The 13,368-nt window shown below is 49.2% G+C and overlaps 1 protein-coding gene and 1 non-coding gene across 2 annotated transcripts; both read left to right on the forward strand.

The window, feature by feature from the left end:
• The first annotated feature begins 11,505 nt into the window (after positions 1-11,505).
• LOC137501244 (histone H2B) lies at positions 11,506-11,877 on the forward strand. Its single transcript, XM_068228150.1, has one exon. The coding sequence runs from the start codon at positions 11,506-11,508 to the stop codon at positions 11,875-11,877; it is 372 nt and encodes a 123-aa protein (XP_068084251.1).
• A 702-nt stretch (positions 11,878-12,579) lies between these two features.
• Positions 12,580-12,698, forward strand: LOC137501355 (5S ribosomal RNA). The gene has a single exon (XR_011018507.1). It is a non-coding gene; the product is annotated as a 5S ribosomal RNA (ribosomal RNA).
• Positions 12,699-13,368: the final 670 nt, after the last annotated feature.

Below are 13,368 nucleotides of genomic sequence, written 5' to 3' on the forward strand. Positions count from 1 at the left end.
ACCTCTTGCTCTCACGAGAGCGGAGGTTGCAAAAACGGCCCTTATCAGGGCCATCACCTTCTTTCTAAAAGAGCCTATGAAGTCTTTGAATGTGAACCCTGGCCTCTCTCCTACCTCTGTCTCATAAAGAGGCAAGTGTGCACAAGTGCCCCACTACTCTCTTATTATTATTATTATTATTATTATTATTATTATTATTATTATTATTATTATTATTATTATTATTATTTAGTATTTTCTTTACTGTTATTGCACTTGGAGTTTTCCTTAATCCCCTTGGCACAACAACCACCATCAAGATTTATATACTTTGTTATTATTATTATTATTATTATTATTATTATCAACATCGCCTTTATTATTCAGTATTTTCTTTACTATGATTACTCTAGGACTCTTCGCATCGTCCTGTGGAATAAAAAATAAAATAAAAAAACCCACCGCCATCCAGATGTATATACTTTGTCGTTGTTGTTATTATTATTATTATTATTATTATTATTATTATTATTATTATTATTAAGTTTTGTGTCTACTGCGCTTGCACTTGGAAGGTTCACATCATCCCCTGGAAACAACAACAACCACCACCACCACCATCATCATCATCAAGATTTATATTATTATTATTTATTTCCTTTTAAAGAATATTTTAATTCACTGCCCGTGCTAGCTCAGAGACTACGACTGCTCTTTCTGGGATATTTTGGTGGCCCTGAAAAGGGCCGTTTGGTGAAAGGTTCAGCGTTAAGCTAGCTCTGGACTTAGGCACGCTCCCCTCGGATGCGGCGGGCGAGCTGGATGTCCTTTGGCATGATGGTGACACGCTTGGCATGGATGGCACACAAGTTGGTGTCTTCGAAAAGACCCACCAGGTAGGCTTCGCTGGCCTCCTGCAAGGCCATGACGGCCGAGCTCTGGAAGCGCAGGTCAGTCTTGAAGTCCTGAGCTATTTCTCTCACGAGCCGCTGGAAAGGCAGCTTGCGGATGAGCAGCTCGGTGCTCTTCTGGTAGCGCCTGATCTCACGGAGGGCCACGGTACCGGGCCTGTACCGATGAGGCTTCTTCACTCCACCCGTGGCAGGCGCGCTCTTACGGGCAGCCTTGGTTGCCAGCTGCTTGCGGGGGGCCTTGCCTCCGGTGGATTTACGTGCAGTCTGCTTCGTCCGGGCCATGACGTACGGTACTCACTGTCGACACGCTGCAGGGAGAATAACAGGAGCTCGCTCCCGCTCGCCTTGTTTTATTCCTTCGCTTCCCCCTCCCTGTGCTGCTGCAGCGCTGCCATTCGCTAGCCAGTTGCCGACGTCACCGGGGCCAGGCTCGTTCAACAAAAGCACAGGCAAAAGCGGGGCCTGGCACATTCGAGCTCTGAGATTCCCGAGCGAGCGAGCGGAGAAGAAGGAGCTCAGAGAAGAGAAGAAGAGGTACGCTCTGATTGGAGCGCAGCCAGCAGCAACCAGCAGCGAGCGAGCAGCGAGGACAAGGCCGCCTAGTGCCTTCCCCGCCGAGTCGCAGCAGTCAACGGAGCTGTAGGGCGGGCTTGCCTACCCTACATCCAAAAAGAGCAAATTGTCGGTCCCGCGGTGTTCTGTCGCAGTGTCCGCTTGCTTCTTGCCGGGGAGACACCCCTCAAAAAACTGTTGCCTGAAGCAACGGCTCTGAGCAGGCACACTCTCTTGCCTTGTCCGAGGTCCGCCTACGGGTGTTTGACCTGCCCTCCCCTGCTATCAGACCGGCCCCGTGCCCTTGGTCATATCGATAGCTCGTAGAGCGTGCAATCTAGGTAGGATTACACAACCTGGTGCACACCACTCACCTACACTGCTAAGCCATGTCAGGCCGCACTCACCAGAACAACACTTCCGGCAAACCTGGCCGGTCTGGGGTGGATCGAGTAGCCTCGGGCCGACCTAGTTATGTCGGAAATCCACCAACACCAGGCTCACACCTAGCCCGTAAACTCGAGGTACGCAATCAGTACTACAATCAGCCTCCGAGGGACCCCAGATTGAAATCTGCCCTGCCGACAGTAGATGAAGCACTAGGCTCGCGTATCAACCAGATAGCCGAGTCATTGAGACCATACTTCGAAATGGCGCCGCCACACCCCAGGCTAAAACCTGCAACGCTGACCACGGACTCCCCCCAGTATGAAGACGAGGACGACTACGAGTCTGTAGACGAAGGATGCGAGGTTTATCTAGGGGATGAACCCTCGCACAACCTAGTCAACCTCATTCACGAGAAGAAGAAGAAGAAGAAGAAGAAATCAAGTACACCTGCACCTACGGCCGAAAGACAACAGCAGACCCCGGTATCAGAAGAGGTACCGAAGCCGAGAACAGAGACACAAGGCCCCACCACCTCGACCCAGGGTGAAGCAGGAACGCCCTCTACCATGAAGAAAAGGACCTTGGCCGACACGTCACCAGTCATCACCGAGGAATCTGCACTTCAAACCAAAAGAGTACATACCACTACGGACGCTGATGGATTCATAACACCACCGAACAGAAAAACTGCCCAGCCGAAGGAAAAAACTGCTCCAAAACCAGTACCCGTAAATAACAGGTACGAACAGCTAGAGAAAATACCTGAAGAAATAAACATGGACACAACCAGTAGAACAGCAAGGCGAAAACCTCCTCCCATCATCATCAAAGAGGACGCCATGCCTTACTCAGGCCGAAGAGACTTCATCAAATCGTGTATTAACGGACAATTCACTGCGCGGGTAGTCCGAAATAACGTAGTCAAATACCTGCTGACTACTATGGAAGACTACCACGCGTTAGTGAAGGCACTAAAGGACCAAGGGGTGGCATTCTACACCCACCCAGCCGAACCGAGCGGCAAAATTCAGGCAATCATCAGAAACTTGCCACTTGACACGAAACCGGAAGACATAACTAGCGAGCTGACAGAAAAAGGATACCCAGTCTGTCAGACAGTACAGCTGAGCAAAACCTATAATATAAGAAGACGTACAGAGAACGGCACAGAGGAAGAGGTAACTAGAGAGAGAAAGCCCATCCCACTGTTCGCCGTAACACTCCAATACTCCGAAAAATCCAGACAGATATTCAACGAGTATACACTGATGGATTTGATTATAAAAGTCGAAAGACCGAAAAAACCCGCAGGACCGCCACAGTGCAAACGCTGCCAGCGCACAGGGCACACGCACAAAAGCTGTAACCTTTTGCCGCGTTGTGTCAAGTGCCCGGGGGCACATAGCACTGCAGAATGTACCCTCACTGACAGTAAACAGTTTACCTGTGTCAACTGTAAGGGCAACCACACTGCTAACTACGGTGGCTGTCCCGTAATAATCCGAGCCAAGGAAGGGCAGACCCTCAGGAAGAAGAAGGAGAAAGAGGCTCCCGGCACATCCACCGCACAGACGTTCCAGCTGAGACCGACAGAGTTCCCCCCACTACCTCAACCAGAAGAGGAGGAAAAGTCTCAGCCGGAGAAGCAAATGCAAAGAAAGAAGAAGCAGGCAGACTACGCCTACCAGACACGAACAATGCCCCCAACCCGAGAGGAGGCGCTAGAAATGCTATCACAAGTACCGCCGGAGGAAAGGCACACAATACTAATGAACCACATCCACTCCAGCGGTATTGCAGACAGAATATCGAACATGTTACTAGACATAATATACCCGCCCAAAGGAATGACCCTGGAGGCAGTCGTCTATCGCCATATGTTTGCTCGTCAGTAAACTACGGCGATCGAATCTGAAAAGGGCCGAATACGAACCACTTCAAGGAACATACATGTATATAGATACCATGTCACATATACACACTGACAATTAATGTTAATTATTAGGCTAAATTTAATTCGTAGGCTTAGATTAATGTTAGGTTAGACACTGTAAATATACCATAGAACACTCCTGAACTCCAGGAAAGAATTACTGTAGCAATTTAATTTAATATAAATTATCCTAATACCAAACACTACCATGAGTTGCACGCTCTACGAGCCTCATATTAAAATGGAATATAAGGACCCAATCGGTCGGGAATTCCAATAGAACCACAGCTGCCGCTCTTCAAGCGGCAGCAGTCGCAATGCGAGGCTCAGGCTCAGGGCCTGGCACATTCGAGCTCTGAACTCGCTGTTGTACTGATCTACCATGACCGGACGAGGCAAGGGAGGAAAGGGACTCGGCAAAGGAGGCGCCAAGCGTCACAGGAAGGTGCTCCGAGACAACATCCAGGGCATCACCAAGCCTGCCATCAGACGTCTCGCCCGCAGAGGTGGGGTCAAGCGTATCTCGGGCCTAATCTACGAGGAGACTCGTGGCGTGCTCAAGGTTTTCCTGGAGAACGTCATCCGGGATGCCGTAACATACACCGAGCACGCCAAGAGGAAGACCGTGACCGCCATGGACGTAGTGTACGCCCTCAAGAGACAGGGACGTACCCTTTACGGTTTCGGCGGTTAGATCTCTTCCGAGCGTGCTCCCGGCAGGGGGCATGCAGTGTTTAAAAAAAACGGCCCTTTTCAGGGCCACCACTTACCTCTCAAAAGAGCTTAGTGTCCCGTGTCCAGTACTCCTCTAGCATTGCTTGTGCAGCACTTCTTCCTAGGAGGTACTGTACTGTACACTTCTGCTCGAGCCCTGCAGAGAAGAAAATATGCCCTCAACGTTAGTAATGAAGTCTAGTCTGAAGTTTATTTTTAATGGACACTAGATATCTGTATCTGATCCTCTCTCTCTCTCTCTCTCTCTCTCTCTCTCTTTCTTTCTTTCTTTCTGTCTTTCTTTCTTTCATTTGGAAACTAATCACATGGCTTCTTTCTAAATAAATAAATAAATAAATAAATAATTAAATAATTAAATAAATAATCTGATAACCTACTCCAGTTTTGAAGGTTATACCGTAAACTGGTATGATATTAAAAGTACTTCTTATGAAACCTTCCTTCCTTCCTTCCTTCCTTCCTTCCTTCCTTCCTTCCTTCCTTCCTTCCTTCCTTCCTTCCTTCCTTCCTTCCTTCAATAAATAAACTGTGTAATATATCTTTAAGTTGGCTAGGCTATTTTCTGTCCTAAACACTAAATTCCAGCATCTGTTGCTACTGAAGGGACACTAAACACAGTTCTTCTCTTTGTTGTTGTTGTTGTTGTTGTTCTTCTTCTTCTTCTTCTTGGTTTCACTATTATTATTATTATTATTATTATTATTATTATTATTATTATTATTATTATTATTAGAGACTTATATGTACTGTACTGCTCTTTCTCTTTTGATACGTCTTTTACTACTGAGCAATAAAGCCTGACAAGCAACTCTTTCCTTAACCAGCTGGTGGCCCTGAAAAGGGCCGTTTTTTAAATTTTTGCCTGGGAAACCAAGGCTAAGGCAATTAAGCCTTCTTCTCGGTCTTCTTGGGCAGGAGCACTGCCTGAATATTGGGCAGCACACCTCCCTGGGCAATGGTCACACCAGACAGGAGTTTGTTTAACTCCTCATCGTTACGTATGGCCAACTGCAAGTGACGGGGGATGATCCTCGTCTTCTTGTTGTCACGGGCTGCATTGCCTGCCAACTCAAGAACTTCAGCAGCCAGGTACTCCATGACCGCAGCCAGGTACACGGGGGCACCAGCACCCACTCGCTCTGCATAGTTTCCCTTGCGGAGGAGACGGTGGATACGCCCGACAGGAAACTGCAGGCCTGCACGGCTGGAACGGCTTTTGGACTTGCCCTTAACTTTTCCTCCCTTGCCTCGTCCTGACATGATGCTCTGCTAGTCTGCTTCGCACCAAATGGTATTTTGAAGCCACCTCATCAGAGGTCCCGAGGGACCAATGATGTTTTTAGCCCGTCGACCAATTAAAGGCCTTGAGTGCTATTTCTTGGTAAGATTAGACTGGAACTGCATTGTTGTGACGTTGTGTGGATTGTTGATAAGGGATCTAATTGACCAGGGTATGGCCTGTACCCCGAGGGGTAGGATGATGTTGACTTACATTATGTTGGATGTCCGTGGGACCACGACAGCGCCGAACCTAGTGTGGTTTGTTTAAGATATCTTTAGGTCTGCGGTATCGCAGCCCCACGGTGTCGTAATTCCCCAGATTGGAGATGAGAGGGTTAGTGCTCATATGGAGCTTATTGTAGAATTTAGTGGCTGCGTGATAGATCCTGCCAAGGATGGTAGTTAGCTGGTATCTATCATGCAGGTCGGTGTTCCTCTCAAACCATTGGGCACCTGTTAAGGAGCGCAGGGCACGGTTTTGTACCCGCTGCACTGCTTCCAGGTGTGTCTTAGCTGCGCCTCCCCAGATAGGACTGGCATACTCTAGGATGGGCCTAACCATTGATTTATATAATAGGAGCCTGTTTTCTATTGTAAGCCCATTATCGGCTTTAATCATGGGAATAATTTGAAAAAGGCGCACTTTAGCTTGCGCAACTATAGTTTTAATGTGGTCCGCGAAGGTAAGTCCTCTGTCTAGGGTGACACCTAGGTATTTGGTTTTATTGGTCCACCTGATGACTTCGCCAAAAAACATCAGGGGCTGTGGGGGGTCAGGACGGCGTTTAGTGAATAGTGTAGCACTACTTTTGTCTACATTGATTTTGATTCTCCACTTTTCGAGCCAAGGCTCTAAAGTGGAGAGCGCGTCTTGGAGATAGTCTTTTGCTTTAGATGCCTGCCACGAGACAGAGGAAATAGCTGTGTCGTCAGCATATAAGTATAATTTCCCGTGCGTAGGTTTTGGCATGTCGGTCATAAAAAGGTTGAAAATCACTGGTGAGATCACGCTGCCCTGCGGGACGCCTGCCTCAATTGGGCGAGGGCTCGACAGCGCAGCGCCGACCTGGACCTGAAATTTTCGGTCAGCTAGGTAGCTCGTCAGTAATCGTAGAACGTAAGGAGGGAAGCCTAAAGTCCTTAATTTGTAGATGAGTCCATCGTGCCAAACTTTGTCAAACGCACGGGAAATATCTAGAAAACAGACTCCGGTGTGGCGACGGTCATTATAGCCTTTGGTGATTTCTTCAGTTAGGCGAGTTAATTGATGGGCAGTGGAATGGCCTCGCCTGAAGCCGAACTGTTCCTCGTTCATAAGTTTCTTGTCGTCAATAATAGTATTAAGTCTGCTTAAGAACAGTACTTCGAATAGTTTAGAAATAATGCTGAGGAGGGAGATAGGTCGATAATTTTGCGGAAAAGTTTTGTCTTTCTGTGGTTTTGGTAACATGATGACTTTCGCTGTCTTCCAGCACGTAGGGAAATGGCCGAAACGGAAAATCGCGTTAAAAAGCTTGGTTAGACATGTCAGCGCCTTTCGGGGAAGGTTCTTAAGGAAAGACGCTGACACGCTATCAAGGCCAGGGGATTTCCTGTTCTTAAGTCGTTTTATGGCGGCGAACAGTTCGGTAGGCGATATGAACTTAAAGTCAGGGGGAAGGTCAGTCTCGTCAGTAGCGTGAAGTTCGTTGTCGTTTTCGACGATCTCTACGAAATTGTCGTCGCAAGGCTCGACGTTGGGGGTGCATGCGCTTTCGAATGTATCCGCCAGGGCGTCGGCCTTGTCTTGGTCAGTGTAGGCCATTCCATTTCTGCCATGGAGGGCGGGTATGCCAGTCCTATTTTTCGTAAATTTGCGAGCCAACCTATGGAGGGAGTTATCTGCCACGCTCAAACTCGCAAGCCTGGAGCGCCACGTGTCCCGTCTGTGATTTTGTATTAGTATTTGTAAATTTCTTTTGGAGTGGTTCCACCTTCTCCTAAGGGCAGGGTCCCTGGTTAGACGCCACAATCTTCTTATTCTATTCTTAAATTTGATCTGCGCCAGGATTGCTGAGGGGAGCGTGTCCTTCCTATGGTGGACCACGCTGGGGCCCTCAGCTGCAGCCTGGGCAGCGTTAACAATAGTGGTGGAAATCAGAAGTGCTAGATTGTCTATATCATCAGGGCCTTTCACACTGGGATTGCCATTTAAATGATCAGTAAGATGGGTGCGGAAAACGGTCCAATTGATTTTGCGGCTGTAAATAGGAATATGAATGGGAGTGTATTCAGGAGAGGAGTCTATAGTCATAAGTACTGGTTTATGGTCCGAATCAAAAAGGTCAAGGGTGTTTAATTCTAGAAATTGACGTACTTTATAGGAAATAGCAATGTCCAGTGTGTCTGGCCGGATGTTGGGGTTGTGTGAGAAGAAGGTGGGTCTGTCAGGGCCGTGGGTTGTAATATGGTGATAATCACAGTAACGGGCGAGAAGTTTGCCTCTGGGGGTGGTTAAGCGGCTGTTCCAGCGGGGGTTTTTGGCATTAAAGTCCCCAGCCAGAACAGTGGGCACGTTCCAGTCGATGATATGGTCCAAGTCTTGCGAGTCGAACGTGGCATCGGGTGAAATGTAACACGCCGTTAAGTTGAGAGGTCCCTTCCGGGTGTAAACCTGGATTGTCGTAGCTTCAAGACTAGTGAGATTGTTGGGGGTGGGAATTCTGTGGTGGGTGAGGTTGTGCTTCACGTAGATACTGGTACCGCCGCGGCGACGGTTGGGCCTGTCGTCTCTGTAATTTATATAGTTATTGATATGAGCCGACAATCCAGGTTTAAGCCAGGTCTCGCAGACGAGGACAATATCTATACTCTCTTCTGCGAGGTATTCCGAGAGCTCGTAGGTATCCCTCTGGATCCCCTCTGCGTTCCAGAAGAGAACTCTCAACTGTTTGGGTCGTGTTTGTCCGCTGTTGTGGGCCATTAATCACAGAAAGAAAGGATAGCAGACATAATAATTTCAATCTTGTCAGCGGGGGTGGGGGCTTGCTTGAGCTTCAGAAGGGTAGTTTTAATTAGGTTGATGATTTCTCGGAACGAAGGGTCTTTCAGAATTTTGAAGAGCTCCATGAGGTCGGAGGCTTGTGAAGTGGGATTGGGGGGGGTGGGGGCTTGCAGGGGGGGGGTAGATGAGGTTTGTGGGAGGTCGGGAAAGTTATCGCTCGTAAGAGCGGGCGGGGCGGGGGAGGGGGGAACAGACGGTTGAACCGCTGGCCCAGAGGGATTGGCAGCGTTAGCAAATGTAACGTTTGCGCGAAGCTTGGCGGGGCGGGTTATGGGGGCGGGTCCTGCAGGGCTTTTTCTGGTGGAGGGCAATCTATTCTGTTGTTGGGCCAGGAGGCGAAGATAAACAGGGCAGCCCCGGTAGCTAGCTGTGTGCTGCTCATTGCAGTTGGCACAGCGGGGCTTGTGGGTAACGTCGCCTTTACGGGGGCAGTTCTGAGAACTATGATCCCCGCCACATATGACGCATTTAGATGCGCAGTGGCAGCCGCCTGAGGTGTGGCCGAAACGTTGACAACGGAAACACTGAGTGGGTCCATCTGGGCTTTTATACCTTTCAATCTTGACAATAGTATCGAGTAGAAACTTTACATCAAAAATGTTTCTATCCTCAGAGGGGCTGCCACAGTATGTGACGAGGAAAATAGGTAGTTTATTATGGGTGCGGGTGGAAGTGAGTTGAGACACCGCTATTATGTCAAAACCCATGGACGTGAGTTCGTCCGTGATGCATTGCGGGTCTTCGCTAATGTGGAGGCCACGTATCACGACTTTATGGTAGCGCCTCTCCACTAAAGGACGGGTGTGGTACTGTCCATTAAAATTAGCAATGAGGCTCTTCAGAGTCTCGTAATCTTGTACAGTTTGGGTCTGAATCCGGACTCCGTCAAAGAGTACCTTCATCTTATAGATAATTTGATTATCTCTAAGTGCAGCCCTAAGTTGACTGACATTCAAATTGCCTCTGATATAAACGGGAGGAATCCTAATCCGCGTCGTCCTAGTGGAGGCGTTATGGTTCCCAGACTGGCTTTGAGTACTTGGGGCACGGGCTGCGGCGGTGCTGTTGGGGGCAGCGTGCGCCGGGGCAGTGCTGAGTTGAGTGGCGCCAGCGGCGGCAGTGCTGGTGGTGGCAGCGTCTGCCGGGGCAGGGCCAGCTTGGGCAGGTCGTAGAGCTGCCGCGGCAGTGCTGTTGCGGGCAGCGTCTGTCGGGGCGGAGCCATCTTGAGTACGGTGCGGTGCGGCGGTGCCGTTTGAGGCGGCGTCCGTCGGGCCAGTACTGTTCACGGGGATCATATTGAATATCTCATATGAATTCTTGAGGACCAGCGGTCTGGGCTTGGTGGAGGTGTGGTAGTGTAATCTCCTCCTTTGCTGCCTCCCACTAGGGGACTGGTAGGATTCCTCAGCGTCAGAGTCCGAGCAAACTGAAGAGCCCGAGCTGCCAGAATGATTTGGGGTGGACTGAGGGGAATCTTCGTTCACAGTAGGGATAATAGGGGTGTCTTCATTAATATTGGGTGATGAAGAAGCAGAATGTTCTTGAGGGGGCGAGAGGGGGCTCTCAGGCGACATAGCTACCGGGGGCGGGGGGGGGGGTGGTTGGTGGTTGTCTGCGTGCCTGGTGGTACTCCCTCCAGGGTTGGCTTTTCGCGTCATAGTGCGGCCTCCTCTCAGGGTCATAGGGGAGTCTGGCGCCGGAGTTTCCCGCAATGGCGTCTGAACTGGGCGGCGTATAGGGGGGTCCTTGGGCCTAAGTGACATCGAGGTGGCCGCCTGCCGAGGCAGGAGGCCAGGTCTGAATACTGAGGGGGCGCAGCCAAGTATGAGTGTGTTTGACACAAGAATGCAGTCCGAAATGAGTGTATATTGTGAGCAGGGTGGGGGGGGGGTGTCAAACGCCCAGGGGCGGACTAGTAGTCGTTAACTTGTTGTCACTGTCGTGCCAGGGCGAGTTTTTAAAGTGGTTGGAGCCACGGACAAGGCACGAGCAGTGGTGCACCAAGTTTACGGATTGTTGGCTATGGTGGCCGCCGGGGCGACTAAAAGGGGGGACCTACAACTAGTCCTAACACCCGCACTGAGACGCTAGTTTGCTCCCCTAAGCTACCAGTCTCAGTACGGGGCCAGCAGAGCAACACCGCAGTAGTGTCGCGAGGGCAGTCCAGCCGTTGGGATGTGCAGGCAACCCGTGACGTATGAAGAAAGGGGTCCCTCGTCACTGCAGTGGCGGTCGCGGGCACGTGGCGCAGTGTTCCACACAGTTAGACAAATAGCTCACGGTTGGGACCGTGTTACACTAAGTGTAAAGACGGCCCCTGACAAATCGCTCAATGCCTCGACTGTATCACTGTAAGTGAGAGCAGTCACGGCAATATGTGTGATTACTGCGCCACGAAGCACAACGCTTTCCGCTAATTCTTCTTCTTTTCTTCTACGAGGAGGGAGCCGAAGTGACCGAGCCAAGGATTCCGAAGCGAATGATGGTGGTATTTTTCCGACTAGTGACCACCAGTTTTGTACTCTGGCAGGTTACGCGAGCCAGCGAGCCAGCCAATGAGGCTGCAGCTAGTTCGCCCCCATTGGCTAGTACGACACAGGCGTTTTCTTTCAAATACACGCTGAAACCGGGTGCCCCCAGCCATTCGTTTGGATTCTCAGTAGCTACACGAGACAACCATGCCTCCTAAGACTAGCGGAAAGGCCGCCAAGAAAGCCGGCAAGGCCCAGAAGAACATCTCCAAGGGAGATAAGAAGAAGAAGCGCAAGAGGAAGGAGAGCTACGCCATCTACATCTACAAAGTACTTAAACAGGTACACCCTGATACTGGCATCTCCAGCAAGGCGATGAGCATCATGAACAGCTTCGTCAACGACATCTTCGAACGTATCGCCGCTGAAGCTTCCCGTCTGGCCCACTACAACAAGCGCTCCACCATCACTAGTCGGGAGATCCAGACTGCCGTCCGTCTCTTGCTGCCCGGAGAGCTGGCCAAGCACGCCGTCAGCGAGGGCACCAAAGCAGTCACCAAATACACCAGCTCCAAGTAAGGAGCTACAGGGAATAACCACCCTTCTTAAGAAACGGCCCTTTTCAGGGCCACCACACCTTTAAAAAAAAGAGCAGTTGTGTTAGCCTCTTACCCTTAAGCAAACCAAAGGCAAGTGAAAAGGGGGACATCACATCAAAGTGGTTAGCATTGTTACTTTAAGGTCAAAAGAAATTAGAAAACCTCATAATAATAATAATAATAATAATAATAATAATAATAATAATAATAATAATTATAATAATTATAATAATAATAATCGTCGTCGTTAACACCATCATAGCCGGACGGATTATTCAGTCCTTTTGCCGCTTGAAACGACAATCGCACCGCCGTCAAGAACAACAACAACAACAACAACAACTACTACTACTACTACTACCACGGGGCCCTGGGTCTTTCTTTCTTTCTTTCTTTCTTTCTTTCTTTCTTTCTTTCTTTCTTTCTTTTCTTTCTTGAGGAGATTGGTTGGGATTGAATGTAGGCCCTGGGTCGAGTTGGGGTTAGGTTACGACGAAGTGAGGTTAAAACTACTCGGGTTAGGTTCCGCCGCGCCCCGCCGCGCGCGCTCAGTACCGCCCTCGTACGCTCCTCCGTCGCGATCTCCGAGCAAAGTCTCGTCTCGACAACGCGCCCGCCCACCTCCAAAGAATAAATAACCGTTGCCTTCTGTACACATGCATCTATGAAGACTTCCTTTCTCGCCAACGGCCATACCATGTTGAATACACCGGTTCTCGTCCGATCACCGCAGTTAAGCAACATTGGGCGTGGTCAGTACTTGGATGGGTGACCGCTTGGGAACACCACGTGCCGTTGGCTCAATTCCCTTTTTACCTACTATTCTGATCTCTAAATAACCCTTTATCATCAACTTTAGCCTTACGGCTGCACAAATGTCGAAATTGATCGATTTTTGTTACATGTGAAACTAACCAGATGTTCTTAACTTTCCAACATGATTCAAGTTTATTGTAGATACTTAACTTCCTCCGAGGTGCCCGCCTAACCTGACCTGACCTGATGATGATGATGATGATGATGATGATGATGATGATGATGATGATGGTTGTTATTATTATTATTATTATTATTATTATTATTATTATTATTATTGTTATTATGCGAGAGAGAGAGAGAGAGAGAGAGAGAGAGAGAGAGTGTGTGTGTGTGTGTGTGTGTGTGTGTGTGTGTGTGTGTGTGTGTGTGTGTGTGTGTGTGTGTGTGCTGTTATTTTTCTTTTAGGTTAGTGCAGCTTAGTGCGCCCTGTCTGTAGGAGGCCCCTCATGGATACTTAACTCTTCATTCTACTACGTCCTATTTCGCGTAAGATTACAGGTAAGAAGGGTAATCAGTGCCAGGGCGGAACGTGGGTTCGAATCTCCCTGCCCGCCAAGAAAATCGCGAGGAAGATGGTTTCCAAACAACGTCATCGACACTGTCGTGATAACAATGAAAGCCGTGTCCTAGCAACCGCACGCCGCATGTAGCA

Source organism: Anabrus simplex, chromosome 6 (assembly GCF_040414725.1).
Source record: "Anabrus simplex isolate iqAnaSimp1 chromosome 6, ASM4041472v1, whole genome shotgun sequence".
NCBI lineage: Eukaryota > Metazoa > Arthropoda > Insecta > Orthoptera > Tettigoniidae > Anabrus > Anabrus simplex.